Source organism: Chanos chanos, chromosome 5, assembly GCF_902362185.1.
Source record: "Chanos chanos chromosome 5, fChaCha1.1, whole genome shotgun sequence".
Classification (NCBI taxonomy): domain Eukaryota; kingdom Metazoa; phylum Chordata; class Actinopteri; order Gonorynchiformes; family Chanidae; genus Chanos; species Chanos chanos.
The window spans coordinates 3861314-3883813 of NC_044499.1; the positions used below are offsets into that span (position 1 = coordinate 3861314).

The 22500-nt window shown below is 45.8% G+C and overlaps 1 protein-coding gene across 1 annotated transcript in view; it reads right to left on the reverse strand.

The window, feature by feature from the left end:
* The window catches only part of ephb1 (EPH receptor B1), a 145715-nt gene that overhangs the window by 66610 nt on the left and 56605 nt on the right, over positions 1 to 22500 (reverse strand). Inside the window, exons 4-5 of the mRNA XM_030773474.1 lie at positions 17716 to 17871; positions 5505 to 5840 (exon numbers count right to left, since the gene is read on the reverse strand). Of these exons, the coding sequence (XP_030629334.1) occupies positions 5505 to 5840; positions 17716 to 17871 (492 nt within the window). The remainder of the gene's footprint in view (positions 1 to 5504; positions 5841 to 17715; positions 17872 to 22500) is intronic.

Below are 22500 nucleotides of genomic sequence, written 5' to 3' on the forward strand. Positions count from 1 at the left end.
CAAGCAGGAGCCTGAGACACATGCCAAAGGTAGAACGTATACACAGTAGCTTCACCCAAAGACAGACAAAGTGAAAAACACACGTGAGGCTTACAGCCCAAAACAGAAAAAAACCCTCACAAATATAGACAGACAGACAGACAGACAGAGATTTGACACATGGACAAATCGACAGACACAGAGACCAACAGAAAAAGGGAGACAGAGAGAGAGAGAGAGAATTCAATCATTCTAGAAAGCTCTACAAATGAGCAGTAGACAGAACCCCCACTCCCACCCAAAAAAACCCCCAAAGACGACTACATAAGTAAATCAACTGAAACATAAAAATACTAATTTCACCTCCAAAGAGCGGCAGACATAAATAGCCATGAGAGAGTGGCATCCCCCATCATGAAGGTCTCAGACAGGTAGAGAATGAACCCGCAAATCAGCCCATTGATCAGGCCCCTGAACTGACAACTCTGGCCTCTCTTTCCACTCAGAATCTGAGCGACCTGAACCCCTGCTCAGTGTGCTAAGCGTTGACTGAACACCATACAGCTGTCTACAGGACTATATATCTGCTTTACAGTCACATATCAGCCTCTGTGGCCCTGCATTGGGCTCTAGCATCATGCATAACTCTATCTGAGGGGCTCTATATACTGACCCGCTACACACCTGTGTGTAAACCTCTTATCGGCAAAGCCTTCGGCACGACATACATTTCCATGTATAAATGTATAGAGCGTGTTACTAACCTCAGTGTCACACATTCTTGTCTGCAGCTTTATAAGTGCTAGTATAACACACTGATTTGAATAAAACATTGGCTTTAATGTTAATCACCCGTTACTTACTACTTACTATACATACATACACACACATTAACAGACATACAGATACACACACACACACACACATATATATATATATGTACACACACACACACACACACACACACACACACACACACACACATATATATCTATCTATCTATCTATCTATCTACCTATCTATCTATCTATATACACACACACACACACACACACACACACACACACACACACACACACATATATATATATATATCTATATATCTATATATATATATATATATATAATATATATATATATATATATATAGATATATATATATATATATACACTTATACTCCATGTGTAACTTATATGTATATATATGTAACTTACTCAAAGCTGAGCCGGGGTGTGTTCATACAGCAGTAGTTGTGGGTGTCAATAATAACTGAAGCTTAGATGTTCAGAAAAGTATTTACATTTACATCAATTCATTTTAACAAAGGCTTTTATCCAAATCGACTACCAAGACAAGCGGAATACAAACCAAGCACATAGCCATTAAGGAGCTGTCTGTGGTATAAGTGCTCCAGTAAAGTTCAGTATTACACCAGACACAAATGCCACATACAGATTAAACCTCACAGTAATGTTAATGTTGACAATCTTTCTGCACAGAGCCCGGGACGAGCAAATGTCAGTGATTAATTCCCGCCCACTCATTCCTCTAGTCTCCTCCCCATTTCCATCCATAACCCTGCCCTTATGCAAATAGAAATACTTGGCCCCTCCCACAGCCCACAGGCCTTTGACCTCATCAGGCTTCAAAAGCCATCCAAGGACGACCCGTGACCATTGCTGACGACCGCCACTTGACCTGTCAGCCTAACGATCGCCTACACGACGTTTTCATTTTCATCGCCGACACGAGACTGACACCTTTTCTTTTCTTTTCTTCTCTCATCTCCTCCACTGCGTCCAAGTTTTTCTCAGGCTTTTCTCCTGAGCGGCTCTGAGATATGTGTTGGTATATCTCTGTGTAGGGCTGGCCTGTCACAGGTTGAAACAGTGTAATTATTGCTCTACAAAAGCCCTAAATGTTTCGCCGCGCAGATTAAAAGCGAGCTGCTGATGACTAGTCCTGGTGCTAACAGTCGGGCTCTGGCGGAGTCGTTTTCTTAAACGTCTACCTGTCAAGTGTTCTATTCGACATGTCACACAAACACAGCTCTGGCCATTAGCCATCCCTGATAATCGGAGCTATTCCCTCTTCTCCTCTTTTTTCTTTCTTTTCTTTTCTCGGTTTCTCTTTCCCCTTCTCCTTCCCTCTCATCCCTTTAAAAGAGAAAGAGAGAGAGAGAGAGAGAGAGAGAGTGAGAGAGAGACAGAGAGAGAGACAGAGAGAGAGAGAGAGAGTCCTTTGATCTCAGTCATGGTGTGAGATACACACTGAGTGTCTTTAAATCTCCTTTAATGAGAAGAAACCAGACCAAAACAACACCGGGCTTTTGTACGCGTGAGAGAGTACAAGAATGTTCTTCATACAGTTATTGTGCTACATGCACATATACCACACATATGCATGTGCACACAGGCACACACACACACACACACACACACACACACACACACACACACACACACACATATATCGGTGAATGTGTTGCAGTGAAGTGTACACAGCATTCACACCTCTGTGCTACCTGTCACTCAGAGATGCCTGAGGAGGAGGAGGAGGAGGAAGGAGAGAGAGAGAGAGAGAGAGAGAGGGAGAGGGAGAGGGAGAGAGAGAGGGAGGGTTGAGTCAGGTCCTTGGCTGAGATAAACGGGCAGAAAAGACTAAACTAACACCAGTGGAAAACCAACACAGCGCTGAAAACAAGGCTGCAGCCGTGATTACGACTATAATTAGCTCAGATTTACCTGCACAACAACAAATAAGCAACACGCTAAACCAGGCAGAGAAAAATCAGCAGCATTGGAAGGAAAGAAGAAAAACCCCAGACTTTCACTTCCAGAAAGCTTTGCCTCCATGTACAATATTTTGTAGGAGAATGACAGAGCAGTGCTAACAGATGAGTGCACATGTACGTATATATGTATAAGTATATATACCCTGTGTGTGTGTGTGTGTGTGTGTATGAGATTCAATGGTCTTCTCGTTCTCGTACATTCTCGTGTGTATACACGCACACACACACACATATATATATATTTCTTTTTTTTTTTTCATTTTCATTCATAGGGAATGTGCAACGTCTCTTGACATGCTGACTGTCCGTACACTGCTGTCTCCACATGCTATTTCTGATCTCTCACACACACGCTGTCAGGACCCCTGGGCTTTGCCTGAACTCAAGGCAAAGAGACTATACAGAAAACTCCTCATTTAAATTTTCCACATGGTCAATACTGAAACTCCAGCTCCCCTGATGGGGTCCTTCAGTCGTGGCATGCTATCTGATCGCCTGTTTGGAAAAAAAAAAAAAAAAACATGACTCTATTAGAGCATGAACAGGTTGCACCAAGAATAAGAGAAAAAGAGAGATAGTGTGAGTGTGTGTGTGAGGGTGTGTGTGTGTGTGTTAGAGAGAGAGGGAGAGATGGGTAAAAGAACTACTTGACAGTATTTCCAGACACTTTATTTTCAGTGCCTGAATTTCAGAATTCCTAAAGAGGGACATTGTTACCAGGAAAATGTCAGACCATGTCAACTCGCACGAGATGGCAAACACAGCACACAGACCCTTCATCTGTGGAGAACAGGGAGACGAGCGAGTGAGAGAGGCGTGGAATGTTCCAGTCCTGTTACACGGACCCAATCCTCAGGAAAGGACCCCCCAGGACCCGCCACTTGAGCGGTGGCGGGAAAACAAAAAAAGAAAAAGAAAAAAAAGACAGTGTGTAAGTGTTGTGAGAGCGGCTTAGCCTAGAAGGTTCTTGGGCAGTCAGCTTCCTGAGCCCTGAGGAACACAGCCTGGGTCTTTCTACTGTGGCAGTTAAATTAGAAAAGGTTTTTGTGTCGTCTGTTTCCAGAACATTCGCACAGCGTAGTGGAGGAGGAAGTGTTGGCAAGACCTTTGCCAATTATGGTCTCTTGGGAGTCCTTGTTTAGTCTCCCTGGGAGAAAAAAAAAATTCATTACTGACAAAACCACAAAGAACAACAACAAAGTTCTGGCAGGTCCACTCATCCAAACAGACCAGAAATATAATCCATATTTACCATTTGTGCACTGAGATAGAGAGAGAGAGAGAGAGAGAGAGAGAGAGAGAGAGAGAGAGCGAGAGAGAGAGAGAGAGACGCTACATAGAAATACGGGAGCAAGTATTACTGGAGTGTTCTCTGCGCGGAGTGGAATAAATTGTACGCTAGCAAATTTTTTCTTTCAGTCCCATCAAAGAGCTTGTGATGTGTAAATAGAAAAAAGGAAAAAAAAGGAGGGAGGGAGGAAGAGAAGTGCAAAGCAGGCTTAAAGAGGGCAGAGATGTACGCCTGCCACACAGCATATGACACGGCACATCCTCCTCATATAGGACTCGACTCCTCCTCGCTCAGAAAGAGCAAATCCTCAGCACGCCACCTTTTCCTCACGGCTTTACTCTCACTCACCAAGGTGCGAGAAAAAGAGAGAGAGAGAGAGAGAGAGAGAGAAAAGCCAGAATATCAAAGGTTGTTTTCCATGTTCTTTGAAAACTGGCTGACCTCACACTCAAGGCTTGATGGGAGTTCTGCATAGTCCACTACAAAACTGTGATCCGCCAGGTATGTCTGACACACACACAAACAGGCATGCACACAAACACAAACACACTTGAGCACAAACACGCACACACGCATGCACACACACATACACACAATCACACAGGCAGAAACACAAACGCACACAAACACGCACACACACATACACTAAATCACACACACACACACACACACACACACACATGAACATGGACAGAAACACAAACACACACAACCACACACACACACAGTCACGCCAATCTGGATAAAGCTTTTATTCCCCGTTGTTTGCTTAGACTTAGCTTTGAATTTCATAAAGGAACGATCCAGTTTTACATATTCTACTTTCAGCTCACACAGAGAGAGAGAGAGAGAGAGAGAGAGAGAGAGAGAGAGAGCAGTGGAGGACTAAATAATGAGTAGAGACAGAAATGATGATCAGACCAGACACCCTTAAGTTTTGACAATCAGACTAGACAAGGATTTGTCCTCCATTTTGACCTTCTGCACTGTATAAAAAAGAGAGTGTGCAGACCTGACTAGATTCATATATTTTTCATATATTATGTCGCTGAAGAAATAAAGAGATATTTTGTTGAGGCTCCTTGACGAGACCCACTGTTCAACTTTTTTTTTTTTTTTTTTTTTTATGTTGAATGGTTTGAGAGGTTTTTTTTGGGGGTTTTTTTTTCTGCCCATACTTCTGTGTCTCCTCAAATACAGCAGCAATTCCAAGTCAAAGATAAACAAACTCGTTCTCGGGCGCTACAGCGCGCTAGCTATTAAACATCGATCGCTAGAGAACCACCGACTCACACAGCCTCTCTCTCTCTCTCTCTCTTCACACACTCTCAAACTCCGCCGCGGTCAGCCGCGGGGGGTGGGGGGGTGCCGAGGCCACGGCGGCCGAGAAAACACACACACACACGCACGCGGCGCGGGCCGTTAGCCCCGCTCCTTACCGGCCTGGTTGGTCAGTATGTCTATGGAGACGTGCTGGGCGGGATAAGGGCTCTTGTTGGAGACGCCGTTGACGGCCTGGATCTCGAAGGTGTACAGCGTGTGGGCCCAGAGGTTACTGATGAAGACGCGGGTCTCCGTCAGGCCCAGCTGCCGCGGCACGAACTCCACGTTGTCGTCGCAGTGCGAGCAGGTGCGGCGGTCCGCCCGGCACTTCTTACACACGATGTTGTAGACCACGTCCTCCCGCCCTCCCGTCTCCCGTGGCGGGTGCCACTCCAGGATGACGGAGGTCTCGTTCACGATGGAGATGACGTTCCGCGGACCGGAGGGAACGCCTGTCGGAACGGGGTGGGGGGGTGGGGAGAACGGAAAAAAAAAAACAAGGGACAGTTTCTGTAATGTTCCCAGAATGTTTTCAGTGGGATTTTTAGATAAGCCATCTTAACAAGCGTGAGTTGAATGTCAAATAGCTTGATTCAGCTGTGTTCTCATTAATTGTGGATTAAGTGTATATGGGGCTAAAAACACTCCACTCCGCTGGGCCATTCGGGAATTCTATTCATGAGTATCTAAGTGACGACAACGTTTGGCCATTTTACAACAGAAATTACAATAAACAAATAAAGGAGACCTACAACTCCTGCAGGAGTATGTGTGTTTGTGTGTGTCTGTGTGTGTGAGAAAGAGAGAGAGAGAGAGAGAAAGAGTGCCCCCTCTCCACCGTGGCATAAGAACCTCTGTATGTGAACTGGCATCTGATACAATACTGGGAACCCTTACTGGGAGCCCTGGACCCACTGGAGTGAGTAATGAGTTATAATTATCCTATAGAGGAGCGGTCTCAGAGCCTTTGCGTGTGAGAGCACAAATTCTATATGTGATGAGAGCTTTTTCATCAGCCAGAGGAAAGCTAATAAAACAGAACAAAATCCAAACCAAACCGAAAACATCAAATAACAGTTGGCTAATCTGGAGTGGGTCTAGCTTTTCCTGCCTCTCGGTGGAGACAGCCCAAACTCGCTGGGCTCTCACAGGAAAACAGGGGAAGCCATATTGTGTTTTCCATAAAGAAATGACTTCCTGCGGCATGCGAGCTTTCCGGCGGAGGCAGGGCGGTCTCGAGGGGTTGGGGGTGGGGGGGGGGGGGTATGACGTTAAATGGAGGTGGTGGTGGAGGAGGAGACGAAGGAGGCCTTGTGTGGTTGGGATTTGGGAGAAGAGGGCATGTTTACTCAACACAGACACAATGAGGCATTGTGCAGGAACACAAACGCGGAGACGGCTCCGTGACCCAGAGCAGATGACAACACGGCGTATGTGACACGACCGTGTGACCCCCGCCCCCCGACCAGCATAGCAGCTCAGTCACATGGAGAGGTCACCATCCTCAGCATGCCCATTGGTCAAAAAAACAGGACAGATTGTAATTCTCAGCATGTTGATTGGTCAGAAACAGGGACAGATTGCAAGTCTCAGCATGCTGATTGGTCAGTGACAAGGAGAAGATGTAATCCTCACCTTGCTGATTTGTCAGTCATAGGGCTAGCCTGTAAATCTCAGCATGCTGATTGGTCAACGACTAAGAAGGGGCACGATCCTCAGCATGCCGACTGGTCAGTGAAAAAGAAAGTTTGCACCGATTGGTCAGAGATAAAAAGGGTTGGAGAATCTCTACAGTGTATTCTCTGCAATAAAAGGACTGGTGGCAGATAAAAATATTTCAGAAAGATTTTTTTCTCACTCACAGAAAGAAAATAACACTAATTCAGAACAAGACAAGCCTACTGCCGGTGGCCAAACAAATAAACAAAAACCCCTGCTTTTTGATGAGGTATGACTGAAAAACAAACAAATGGCTTATTATCTACAATGGAAAAGAGCCAGTGGAATAAAGAAAGTGAGAACTGCAGAAAGTTCGACATGTGGAACTAGGCCAGAGTAGGAGTGCAGGAGAAATAGAGAGAGAGAGAGTGTGTGTGTGTGTGTGTGTGTGTGTGTGTGTGCGCGCGTATGTGAGTGTGTGTGCGAGAACAGAATTAGGCCAGGAGGTTTAGTGAGTTATGACACACTTAGCCTGCTCTCAAGGGAACCGAGAAGCACTTGGAGCGTGTCAATAGCACACCCTCTCACACACGCACACGCACACACACACACACACACACACACACACACACACACACACGCCTTTCCCTTTCTGTGCACATACAGAATAACTGACAGCATATGTAAACATTATTATGATGCATCTTCTCTCTCTACGTGGGCCTGCATTAAATACACTACCACCTCTGCAACATATGAACCTCGTGTGTGTGAGTGTGTGTGTGTGTGTGTGTGTGCGCCCTTATTTATGTGTCCATGTGTCACCAAAGACACACAGCGAATGCAAAATGTGTGTGTGTGTGTGTGTGTGTGTGTGTATGCATGAGGGACAGTCAGAATGTGTTGGAGATGTCTGTGGGTGTGTGGTGTTATACTGTAATAAGAACAGCGTGGCATTTCTGTCTTTTACCAAGAGAATGGTGCCAAGACTTCAGACACAGGACTAAACTCTGCTTTAGCATCCTGAACCACCAAGTCTTAAACCACCATCACCCAAACACCCCCTGCCCCACCCCACCCCCAAAAAACAGAAAACAACTGGGCTAAATGACTTTTTCTTTCAGACAAATCATTTTGTGTACTTTGGAAAGGAAAGCTCATAGCTTGCGCTGCCAAAATAACTCCCTCCAGATGTAGTTTGATTAAATGAAACCCCTAGACACAGTCAGCCAGTAAACAGTGACGAATCAAACTGTTTGCGGCTGTCTCTTCCATTTGGACTGCAGAGACTGTCAGAGATGTAACTCTAGAATATGTGCTTCTCCCTGTCAGCTCAGTCAGTCCTGTCTCCACTCTACAGACTCACTCAGCTCAGTCAGTCCTGTCTCCACTCTACACACTCAGTCAGCTCAGTCAGTCCTGTCTCCACTCTACACACTCAGCTCAGTCAGTCCTGTCTCCACTCTACAGACTCAGCTCAGTCAGTCCTGTCTCCACTCTACACACTCAGCTCAGTCAGTCCTGTCTCCACTCTACAGACTCAGCTCAGTCAGTCCTGTCTCCACTCTACAGACTCAGCTCAGTCAGTCCTGTCTCCACTCTACAGACTCAGCTCAGTCAGTCCTGTCTCCACTCTACACACTCAGTCAGCTCAGTCAGTCCTGTCTCCACTCTACACACTCAGTCAGCTCAGTCAGTCCTGTCTCCACTCTACAGACTCAGCTCAGTCAGTCCTGTCTCCACTCTACACACTCAGTCAGCTCAGTCAGTCCTGTCTCCACTCTACACACTCAGTCAGCTCAGTCAGTCCTGTCTCCACTCTACAGACTCAGCTCAGTCAGTCCTGTCTCCACTCTACACACTCAGCTCAGTCAGTCCTGTCTCCACTCTACAGACTCAGCTCAGTCAGTCCTGTCTCCACTCTACACACTCAGCTCAGTCAGTCCTGTCTCCACTCTACACACTCAGCTCAGTCAGTCCTGTCTCCACTCTACACACTCAGTCAGCTCAGTCAGTCCTGTCTCCACTCTACACACTCAGCTCAGTCAGTCCTGTCTCCACTCTACAGACTCAGCTCAGTCAGTCCTGTCTCCACTCTACACACTCAGCTCAGTCAGTCCTGTCTCCACTCTACACACTCACTCAGCTCAGTCAGTCCTGTCTCCACTCTACACACTCAGCTCAGTCAGTCCTGTCTCCACTCTACACACTCAGCTCAGTCAGTCCTGTCTCCACTCTACAGACTCAGCTCAGTCAGTCCTGTCTCCACTCTACACACTCAGCTCAGTCAGTCCTGTCTCCACTCTACAGACTCAGCTCAGTCAGTCCTGTGTCCACTCTACAGACTCAGCTCAGTCAGTCCTGTCTCCACTCTACAGACTCAGCTCAGTCAGTCCTGTCTCCACTCTACACACTCAGCTCAGTCAGTCCTGTCTCCACTCTACACACTCAGTCAGCTCAGTCAGTCCTGTCTCCACTCTACACACTCAGCTCAGTCAGTCCTGTCTCCACTCTACACACTCAGTCAGCTCAGTCAGTCCTGTCTCCACTCTACACACTCAGCTCAGTCAGTCCTGTCTCCACTCTACAGACTCAGCTCAGTCAGTCCTGTCTCCACTCTACACACTCAGCTCAGTCAGTCCTGTCTCCACACTACAGACTCAGTCAGCTCAGTCAGTCCTGTCTCCACTCTACAGACTCAGCTCAGTCAGTCCTGTCTCCACTCTACAGACTCAGCTCAGTCAGTCCTGTCTCCACTCTACACACTCAGCTCAGTCAGTCCTGTCTCCACTCTACACACTCAGCTCAGTCAGTCCTGTCTCCACTCTACACACTCAGCTCAGTCAGTCCTGTCTCCACTCTACAGACTCAGCTCAGTCAGTCCTGTCTCCACTCTACACACTCAGTCAGCTCAGTCAGTCCTGTCTCCACTCTACAGACTGCAGGGATGGGACGGGGCTGGGATGTGCAGACAGTGAGCCGAGAGAGAGTGAGCAGGAGAGAGAGTGAGCAGGAGAGAGAGTGAGCAGGAGAGAGAGTGAACCGGAGAGAGAGTGAACCAGAGAGAGAGTGAACCAGAGAGAGAGTGAGCTGTGTGTTTTGGAGAGAGAGAGAGCTGTGTGTTGTGGAGAGAGAGTGAACTGTGTGTTGTGGAGAGAGAGTGAGCTGTGTGTTTTGGAGAGAGAGTGAACTGTGTGTTGTGGAGAGAGAGTAAGCTGTGTGTTTTGAAGAGAGAGTGAGCTGTGTGTTGTGGAGAGAGAGTGAGCTGTGTGTTGTGGAGAGAGAGTGAGCTGTGTGTTGTGGAGAGAGAGTAAGCTGTGTGTTTTGGAGAGAGAGTGAACTGTGAGGTAGAATAGAGGGGGAAGTCTTGACTGTGGTCAGATTTAGAGAAATGAGACGTGAACACGGAGTAGAGTCTGCTGAGTTTGAATGCTAAACAGGGGTCATCTGTGACACACCCTCATTAAGCTCTGAGCCTTGTTTACTGTTTACTCTATAGGCACCGCTGGAGATGGATTCTGATTACATGTGAGAGTTTATTTAAAAACACAAACATCATCATCATCATCATCATCATCATCTTCACATCATCATCCAGCGTATCTCTTTCTCTCTCTCTCTCTCTCTCTCTCTCTCTCTCTCTCTCTCTCCCTCTCTCTCTTTTCTGAATGTATGGGGTGTTGAAAATGTGTTGTGCTCTGTTGTTAACGAGGTGCTTTATATCTCCTTATGAAGAATGGAATGTGCATCTTGGACAGGTGGAGTGGGGATTTCTCTGCAGGGGAGGGAGGGGGGGCTGCATCACTTAATATGGACAGAATCAAGATGGATCAATTGATGTATTAAATGCAATGTAAAAATAATAATAAAAAAATCTCTCTCTCTCTCTTTCTGCCATTACATGCCCAGAGACTTTCTCACTCTCAATGTATGTTGTATACCTTCAGTAATATTCACATTGGATTTTTCCGATAAGGTCATGCAAACATATCAGGGAGATAGGGAGGAAGAGAGAGAGGGGGAGACAGACAGACAGGCAGAAACAGAGAAAGTGAGACAGAGAGAAAGTAGAGGGAGGTGGAGAGAGAGAGACAGAGAGAGAGAGAGAGAGAGAGAGAGAGAGAGAGCATTCAGGAGGCTACTTGTGACATTGTGATCTTTTTTCCTATTGGCATAAGGATGATGGAATATTGACTGAGTGAACTCAGAGAGTGATAAAACAACGCGCGTGCGCGCACACACACACACACACACACGTACACACACACACAGCCCAGAGAACACACCCAGGGCTCAGCTCCAACATGAGGAGTAGTAGGAGGAGGAGGGAGTGAGGAGTCACAATTTCTTCCGTCAGCCGACCATTTCAAGGAGTTCTCCTTGACTCCCCAAAATAAACAGCCACGACAGTGTTTACCCCTCTAATACCTATCCTCAAAACAGCCTCACCCCCCCCCCCCCCCCCCCCCCCCCCCCCCCCCGTCTCTCTCTCTCTCTCTCTCTCGTCATCACTGTTCTCCTCCCGTTCTCAGATCAGAGACTCCTGTGGGGATGTGGGACAACACTGATCTCTGTCTGTGAGGAGTGAGGGGGTTTGGGTTGTGAGGCATGATGGGAAATTTGAAGGCTGTAATTTTGCGTGGTCTGAAACAGCGGCTGAATCTCTCTCCGAGCGTGAGGTACAGTCTCCGTACAGAGATGGGCCCCTCGTTCATAAGCCAACCCTCAGCTCGCCGTGACACAGAGGAGAAAGTCTGGAGACAGATTAAAGAATCCAAACCAGGCCAGTCAGGGACGTCTGCACACACACAGGCAATTTGCCTCCTTAAAACACACAGCACTCCTTCTTTCTTTCTTTCTTTCGTTCTTTCTTTTTTTCTTTTCTTTCGTGAGACGGCAGATGCAGGCATGCTGTTTTTGTCTTAACGCGTTTTTCAGTCTGCGCAGTAACGGTGCTGCAGTTTACGTGTGAAGTCTAATTAGTTGGGGCTTTAGAGACGCGCGGCGGGGACGTCTCACGGTGACGTTTAAGACGACTGCGCCAGCGAAGCTGAAAAGCGTTTGGCGTAAACCACGATATGCCCGTCAGATTAATTATGATTCTCCCCCTACCTCACATTTCAAACCGTTCCTCTGACTTCGCTCAGGGTCTGTTTTGTTTCAGAGAAGGGAATAATAAAGCTATAGCCTGCATATCCCGATAAAAGTTTTTTTGGGTTTTTTTTTTTCCCAGTTAGATGAACTAGTCTAAGCTGGTTTAAAAAAAAAAATGTTGTGTTGGTTTTGTTTCAGAGAAAGACAGAGTAAAGCTCTATATGCACTGCTCCAGTTCATAAAAAATACCAGTTAGATGAATCAGCCTTAGATAAACAAATTGTTTTCACGTACATCACAAATAATAACTAACATATAAATGACAGAGGCTCCACTTCCAGGCAATACACAGGAAGACCGGAAGGTTCCTCACACCTTTCCCTCTTCACAGGAGGGAGAGAGGGATGCAGTGCTTCTGTCAGACATAGGTGAGGAGGTGCAAAAAAGAAAAGGATAACATTTAGAGGGAGAAACAGACTTTTCCAGCACTGAGAGGAGAATGAAATTAAGGAGGTTTCACATGAAGGGCCACTGTCTCCCCCAGGGGCCAGGGCATGATGGAAGAAGAGGAAAAAAAGAAACACAGAGAGAGAGAGAGAGAGAGAGAGGGGGAGAGACAGAGAGAGAGAGATGAGGCTGGGGAAGAGGACCAATATGGAATGTCTATCCCAACAGACAAAGAGAGAGACAAATAGACAGAGAGAGGAGAGAAAAATTAAAAGATAAAGGGATACTGTACTCCTCTCTCAGCAAAGGAGGACAGGAGGCGTGAAAGAAGGAGACTGAGGAGCACAGAAGACAGAGGAGGTTATCCGTATAGTTCAGGCAGAGACCGAGGGGGGGGGGGGGGGGGGGGGGGGGGAGAGAGAGAGAGGGAGAGAGAGAGAGGGGTTAGAAAGGAGCTTAAGAACAGAACACAATCACTCTACTTGCAGCCAGTGCAGGCTGGAGGGATTAGAGTAGGCAAGGCAATTACACTGGCTTAGGGTTTGTTTACCACTGCATTACAGACAAGGACTGCACTCTCTCTCTCTTTCTCCCTCTCTCTCCCTCTCTCTTACTCTCTCTCTTTTCTCTATCCCTCCTCTCTCTCTCTCTTTCTCTCTCTGTCTCCCTCTCCCTCTCTCTCTCTTTCTCCCTCTGTCTCCCTCTCCCTCTCTCTTACTCTTTCTCTTTTCTCTCTCCCTCTCTCTCTTTCTGTGCTGTCCAAAGATGCATGCAGGCCTGAGCTGAGACCAGTGCATATAAACTACATTTATTCCAGGCATATGTCAATGGAAAAGAGTAAGATTGTGTGTGTGTGTGTGTGTGTGTGTGAGTGTGTGCATGTGTGAGCGTGTGTGCGTGTGCGCGTGTGAGTGTGTGTGCGTGTGTGCGTGTGTGTGTGTGTGAGTGTGTGTGCGTGTGTGAGTGTGTGTGAGTGCACACATCTGTGGACAGTAATTCATTGTATCCTTCACCGTTACTGTGTGCTATCCTAAGAGATCATGGACTGCTAAACCGAAAACAGCCACACGCCGACACATCTCTTCTCTCCGCCGAGGCATCGTCAGCAGAGTCAGCACCGCCAGACCCTGACTGACGCTTTTCGCCCGGCCGCTCCGCGCTAACAAATCCCTCTCGCGACCAGCCAATCAGAGCGGCTCAAACCCCCGTATTTCCCCACACCACGCTGGGAACGAAACGAAAAAGAAAATTTTCTCTCTCTCTCTCTTTTTTTCTCTGTCTGTCGCCCTCTCTCCCTTTCCATGGAAGAGCGCATCCCTCTCTACATCCAGCCTTCCCGGCGGATTAATCAGCGCTCATCCTGTCGGCCAATTAGCTGGTGAGTTGTCAGCCGGTTGCCGGGCGGAAGGGGCCCTTTCTTTGGGAGTAATTTAAGACAGGCGTAGGCCGTCCCACCGGCACTGTCCCCTGGTATGAAACCCACTGGGACGGCCAGGAGCCCTCAAGCTGGGAGACAGAGGACCCCTGTCAGCCCCACGGGGAAAGGAGAGAGAGAGAGAGACAGAGACAGAGAGGGAGTGAGAGAGAGAGGGAGAGAAAGAGTGAGAGAGAGAGAGAGAGAGAGAGAGAGAGGGAGTGTGTGTGAGAGAGAGAGAGAGAGAGAGAGAGAGAGAGGGAGAGAAAGAGAGAGAGAGAGGAAGGGAGGAACGAAACATGGTGAGATTTTCTTTTGTTTTTTATTTATTTATTTATTATTATTTTTTTGGGATGGATTGTTCCAGAACCCCCTACTGACAGAGGCAGGCACTGGCCAATCTATCACCCTCCTAATCAGGGAGATTTCTGATCAGGCATCTTTTTAAACAGCCTGTGGTTTTTTTTTTTACACCTCTCCAGGGTGTCTCACAGAAGGCAGAGGAAACCACGGCTATAGCTTTCAACAAACCGAGAGCCAGAGGAAGAAAAGCAGAAAGGCGACTTCTCCATCAGCCAATTAAAATGGTGCTTTATAAATAAATAAACACGTACAAATCCACAAACAAACAAACAAATGAAGTAAACAAACACAAGTCCCTTCCTGCTCACACTGAATGGTAAAGCACCACCGTCAGATAAAGTGCTGTTTAAATAGAGAAACTCTGTGAAAAGTCAGCCTGTTTTAGGATCATAGCTGTGTCTGGGAGTGTTTGAGTAAGATTAATGATGGGGCTACACCTATGAATTACTGTACACACAGAAAACCCAAGACTGTTTCCTCTGGCCTTGGCAATATGATTAATATGAATTTATATTTCACATTCTACAAACGGGAAGGCCAAAGCGCAGTCTTTTTGTGTTCAGAGAAAGAAAGAAAGAAAGAAAGAAAGAAAGAAAGAAAGAAAGAAAGAAAGAAAGGAAGAAAGAAAGAAAGAAAAGAACGACTGAGACAGAAAGCCGAATTATTGTGAAACTTTCACTTCTGTGCACATTTAGATATGGATGTCTTGGCTTCTCAGCATGAGAAAGGAATCATTTCATTAGTTCACACTCACACACACACACACATGCGCACACACACACACACACACACATACACCCACACACATGCACACACACACATGCACGCACAGACAGACAGACACACACACACACATGCATGCACAGACAGACAGACAGACACACACACGCACACACATGCACGCACAGACAGACAGACACACACACACACACATGCACGCACAGACAGACAGACACACACACACACACATGCACGCACAGACAGACAGACACACACACACATGCACGCACAGACAGACAGACACACACACACACGCACACACATGCACGCACATGCACGCACATGCACGCACACACATGCATGCACACACACATGCACGCACAGACAGACAGACAGACACACACACACATGCACGCACAGACAGACAGACACACACACATGCACGCACAGACAGACACACACACACACACACATGCACGCACACACATGCACGCACAGACAGACAGACAGACACACACACACGCACACACATGCACGCACAGACAGACACACACACACACGCACGCACAGACAGACAGACATACACAAGCGCACACACACACACTTGCACACACAGACAGACACACACACACACACACACACACAGATGGAGTGAAGAGTGTGGATGGAGATGGAGTGTTGAGTTGGCGACTTGTGCTCAGGTCACACTGCACCAGAGGTCACTGAGTGGAGTTCTGACTCGGGCATGTCCTGATCTAACCTCCGACTCCAATTTCGACATCTGTGAAGGAGGGAGTCCGACAGGAGCACTAAACTCTTCCCTGAAATGAAACACTTCATTGGCTTTCATTGGAGGAGGAGGAGGCTCATCTAAACAGTCTTTGGAGAGTAGGTCGATTTTTGGTTGATGCTGGATTTTTTGGCACTTTGGATTTGAAATGAAAGGAGATTTGGATTTGAAAGGAGATTGGGGAGGCTCAGTGTCGCCTTTAATCTGAGGGGATTTTCATCCACAGCAGAGCAATGCCTTATGAAATTAAAGCACATTACAACTCCCTCCCTCCTCCTCCATTTAAGAACAGGACAAGTGCCTTTCTGAACTGACTACACAGCTGTGCCTCATTAAACAGAAGTGTGTGCGCATGTGTGTGTGTGTGTGTGTGTGTGTGTGTGTGTAAGCTTATATAAGAGAGCTGATAGATAGAAGGATAGATAGATAGATAGATAGATAGATAGATAGATAGATAGATAGATAGATAGATAGATAGATAGATAGATGGATGGATAGGACGACACTCATTCCAGTGGAAAACACGGGAAAGGATGCTTATCACCTGTAGAGATCTCAGATCCCACACTGAGTTAAAGACTAAAGATTTCACTTGAACTTGACCCTTGAAGATACGAACCTCGACTTTGACTCTTTGACTGGTATGACTGATTCGTGAACACACACAGACACACACGCAAGTCTGCTAGTCTTTCATGATGGCAGGTGTCTTTCATTCATAAAAATGGCCAGGGCAGCCGCTCTCTTTTCATGAATGAGGGGAGAGAGAGAGAGAGAGAGAGAGAGAGAGAGAGAGAGAGAGAGAGAGATGTTTCTGGGTCTGCATGTGAACCACTTCTTCTTGGTGACCCACATAGTGTGATACATTTTAGCTGTTTCCCAATGGGAAGGTAGCGATTGAACGAGTGGAAGGAAAAATGAGGGGGGGGGGGGGATTTATGTGGGTCGCCCATCCCTCACCAAGCAGCTCACCCCGCTGCGCTTCACAGCTGTGCAGGTGTGTGTGTGTGTGTGTGTGTGTGTGTATGTGTGTCCCAGAGGCGTGTGTGCATTAGACTCTCCATCATATTCATGAAGAGTCTCTCAGAACATACACTGTTAACATTCCCCTACTACTACAGCCTGCCTGCATTTTCAATCACGTTGGCAAACGGAAATATTCCCCCTGTCTTGGTTCTGAAACACGGTCAGGCAGTCACAGAGAGCCTGTGACCCAGTTCTTACAGAATCTTCACTGATGAAAAGCAAAGCAAACCTTGCCACAGTACCAAAGTCCAACAGCTTTTCCCTCACTTATTGCTCCTGCTTAAAATAGGTGAATTCAGCTAAAAGGTCTGGTTCTTCTAACTGGATTTAAATCACTGTTAAATCAAACTGGTATCTCATAAAAGATGCTTGGAGACGCAGTTGTGCGGAGCTACTTTAAGTTAAATGTTACATTTCTAATCATATTGCATATCGCTGTATATTTTACAGCCATAGCTAACAGATGTTTGTGTATTTTTTAAACATTCAAGTTTTGTTTTGTTTTTGTTTGTTTTTTTTGGAGTGTATAACTACACAGCCGTAGCCTCTGTTCTCTTCCTCCATCATTAAGTCATTACTATTTTTACTATTTTACCATAGCAACCACAGAACATCTGCTGATTGGCTGAACTGGATGATGAACATAAACATAAACACATGCCTAAGTCACCTTCCAGGTCCACGGTCTGTTCAGTATTTACACAAACGAGACCAGCAAGTGATGCAGGATAGAAATCAAAGTGATTGATGCAGTGTCCTGTGATGTGTTTTACGCATGGCGCAAACAGGGCTGAATGGAGGGGGGAGGACTCACTGGTACACGGCATGTCGGCCAGATCCGTGTCCGACCTGTAGTAGCCGTTCCGACACACGCAGACGGTGGAGGCTTCTGACGTGGACCTGCTGTTGGGAGGACACTGTAGACACAACCCAGTGCCCAGACTGGACTTAAAGGTCCCTGGAGGACAGGCTGGAGAGAGACAGACAGACAGAGAGAGAGAGAGAGAGATTACAAAAAATTCTCTATTATATTATTCGCCACTAGACACTCTCTTTTGTCATAAATCTGCAGATAGAATATTACTTAAATCAAATCAGTTGTGCATTTATTCCTTTTACTCTAAGGCAAATATATAAAATTGCATTGTCGTTTTTGTTGCTGTTTTCGATACTTTGTATAATCTCACAAAATAAATAATTATTGAATTCTACTTGGATCATGCGTGTTTCACCTGATAAAACCTAAAACACGGTTAAGTCGTGAAGTAGTCATGACATTTCCATTAGCAGCTTCAGTATGCAGTGGTTCTAATGTCAAATCATGTCTTTTCCCCAGCAGTGTCTACTGTTTAACCATTCAGCTCTGCAGTAGTTGGCCCATTCAAAACAGAACCAGGAACAGAACCGCACGACAGAACCAGAACAACAAAACAGAAACCACCTCCAAATTCAACAGGACAACAGGAGAGAGAAAAAGAGAGAGAGAGAGAGAGAGAGAGAGAGAGAGAGAGAATTTATAACGCAGGCTAACTGTGATGAACGCTTTAACAGAAAGCACAGGGTCTGCCCCTCCAGGCTTCCGTACAGGCACTTACACCACTGCAGAACAAGGTCAATAAATTCTGCTTCACTCTTTCAATCTGCCTTTATTTCTTTGGGTAAAAGAGCCTAATGACTGCCATCACCCCACACAGCCCAGCTCCTGCCTTCTCCTTTTACGGCTTATCCAACGAGAGCACCGCACAGGACACAGAAAGCCTGCGTTTCACAGAGGAACAGTCACAGAGCTCATGTCACAGAGGCAATGTCACAGAGGTCCAGAGTCTGCATCAGTCAAACTAAATCTATAAGCAAACAGCCAGCTAACACGTTCCAATAAGTCAGAGGGGTAAAAAGAAAGAGAGGGGGAGAGAGAGAGAGAGAGAGAGAGATATTGATAAACTTCACAGAGGAAAACCGCAGCAGGCTTCAAACACACAACATCTGAAGACTAGAATACACTATCTGACAGGGAAAGACTGCTTTCCATGCTGCCAAACGCAATGGAAAGTAACAAAACAATTCGTTGCTTACTTCTCTAAAAGCTGTGAATAGCATAAATATGTTCACCCTCAACTTGTTTTCTCTTTCTTTAGACAAGACACATGACTGAGTTTCTCTATACTGACTCACCCACAGAGTTTAAAGAGTTGAGTTTTGAGAGAATACAGACATTTAATAAGCACATGGTGGAAGAGAGAGAAAAATGAGAAAGATGGATATACTTTTTCACAGAGAGTAAAGGAGGTGAGGGGTTGTGAAAAACATCCCTCTACATTAATCAAAGGAAACAGAGTTCTCTCTCTCTCTCTCTCTGTCTGTCTGTCTGTCTCTAAGTGAGTGAGACTTGCCGTGTGAACGATGCAGAGAGGGCTCAAACCTTTGGACTTTTACATCAGCAGCGCTTTAAAGATTTAATTAAAATCTTTATGCTTCATTAAAATAAAAAGGGACACTGAGTTTTGAGGGCGGTGTCAATTTTATTAGGCTGTTAAATATTTAAATATTCAAATCCTGCCTTTAATTATTTATTTTCATAAGACTCCCAAAATGTTCCACTTCAGCACAGCAGAGATCACAGAAAGACAGAAAGAGAAAGACAGAGAGAGAGAGAGAGAGAGAGAGAGAGAGAGAGAGAGAGAGAGAGAAAGTCAAAAGGCAGACTGAAAGGTGTGAGCTGGACTCACATCAATAAGGTCAGAAAATATCCATACAACTGCACCCTTAATCCATCTCTCTCTCTCCCTCTCTCTCCCACACACACACACACACGCACACACACACATACACATACACATATATAACCTCTTCGATCAATATCCACATGGGAAAATCCTCTGAGGGTAAGAGTCTGCATTATGAAGCAAGTCACAGCCACAGAAATGGTTTTCTGCACCAGCCTCTTGGGAAATTGGCTTGTGGTTACAGAGCAAATTCAAACTCTGTGCTACAAATGCATTTGCATCCTGATGGTATAAAGACATTGCCCAGCATGAGAACACTTTGGCCAAGACATTCGAGCCAGGTCCAGAACAGCCCAGTTAGCCAGTAAGCCAAAGGACAGAGGACAAAATGCTCTCTGTCAGCTTTACACACACACACACACACACACACAGCATATTATACAGAAACACATCCTCCATGCCTTCAGAAACATACACATACATCACGGAAATGCACAGCCAGACGCATACAAACATTCACATAAATTTCAATATCAGTAAATTCCAATAATAGTTTTCCCTCCTCTCTCTCTCTCTCTCTCTCGCTCTGACAATTTGACTGTAAATCTGGTTCATGGGCTATTAGGCCTGCAGAAAACCCACAGTCTTCCAACCAATAAACTCTTCCCTCCAGAAAATCCCTCCCCTCCCTAATCATTAATGCAACACACACAGGTCGCATGCGTGAAAAAAACAAAACAAAAACACACATACGCGCAAACAGACAGACAAAGAGAGAGGCAGCCTCTGAGAGCATGTGTGTGTCATGAGTGTGTGTGTGTGTGTGTGTGTGCGTGTGTGTGTTTAATGGTGTGTGTGTGTGTGTGTGTGTGTGTGTGTGTTTAATGGTGTGTGTGTGTGTGTTAGTGTTTAATGGTGTGCAGGGGGAGGAGTGTGTCTTGTTTGCTTGAGGCTACAGTTTACACACCCTGAGACTTAAATGCAGACACACTACTACTGCTGATTCAGCGCTGACAGAAAATGAATTACACACACACACACGCACACACACACACACACACACACACGCGCGCGCGCGCGCACACACACACACACACACACAGATATCTATATAGAAAACACCCAAGCAGAAAATATCGACGAATGTCAAACTCTTTGTCCAAATAGTTGATATTGACAGATTAAGATGAAACGTTTTCTTACGGACCATTACTGAACTGTGGACTGTCCAACAGGAGAGAAACTAGTGAAAATGCATACATCTCTGTAACACAGAGTAACAGGAGAGAAACTAGTGAAAACGTATACATCTCCATAACACAGAGTAACAGGAGAGAAACTAGTGAAAATGTACACATCTGTATAACACAGAGTAACAGGAGAGAAACAAGTGAAAACGTATACATCTCTATAACACAGAGTAACAGGAGAGAAACTAGTGAAAATGTACACATCTGTATAACACAGAGTAACAGGAGAGAAACAAGTGAAAACGTATACATCTCTATAACACAGAGTAACAGGAGAGAAACTAGTGAAAATGTACACATCTGTATAACACAGAGTAACAGGAGAGAAACTAGTGAAAATGTACACATCTCTATAACACAGAGTAACAGGAGAGAAACTAGTGAAAATGTACACATCTCTATAACACAGAGTAACAGGAGAGAAACTAGTGAAAATGTACACATCTGTATAACACAGAGTAACAGGAGAGAAACTAGTGAAAATGTACACATCTGTATAACACAGAGTAACAGGAGAGAAACTAGTGAAAATGTACACATCTGTATAACACAGAGTAACAGGAGAGAAACTAGTGAAAATGCATACATCTCTATAACACAGAGTAACAGGAGAGAAACTAGTGAACATGTATACATCTCTATAACACAGAGTAACAGGAGCCATCAGAACAAAGAAACACGAAGCCATAACCTCAGAGAGAGAGAGAGAGAGAGAGGGAGAGAGAGAGAGAGAAGTCCACCTCACAGTGAAGAGGAGATGCTGTGTTGTTTCAGTGTGGTTTGATTATCTCATCAGGCTTCTCCACATTAAAGGCCAGTAATGAAGACTGAGGCCTCACTGCACAATCAGAGACAAACAGAAACAGAGGAATGGAGAGATGGAGAGATGGAGAGAAGGAGAGCAGGAGAGAGACAGCCATGAGCATGAGGAAACCCTCGGAGGCACCGGGGAGACAGGTCGGAACAGAGGAGAGCATTCTTTCACTGTTCCCTCCATCCCAGCCCAGAGCTGGCATCCAGCCCAAACCCAAACCCAAACCCAGTCCCTCTGATTTAGGACTGTTGTGTTTGGAGGACCAAGACATTTTTACATTTCTCTATAGAGCAATCTAGCTATCGAGAGCAAAAAGAAAAAAAAAAGAAGGTTAAAAATCACTCTTGATCTCATGGTTCTTTGTGAAGCAATGAAAGATGAAATATTCTTCCATCAATGAAGCAATTAGCTGTAACTTTGAGCGATTCCAAACCACAGCCTGAGCGGCTGAGAACGCCAAAAACCAAAACACAGATTGTAGCTGAATGTAATGTGATGTCTGACTGGACACACACTTGCATCCTTAAAACACACACACACACACACTCTTAACCCCCCTCTCCGCATTCTCTTAGCCTTACCCCGCTTCACACAAAGAGAGAGAGAGACTCTTTAAATATCATAGCAATCTGATGAAATCCCAGCATGCACTGTGACTAGCAGCGTAGTCTTTATCAGTGCAGACTGGTCGTCGTGGTGACCCTAGACAGACAACAGAGCCAGACATCTTCCATTTCTCTGACCAATCACTGATCTCTATCAGACACACACACACCACACACACACATATTCACACACACACACCTCACAGA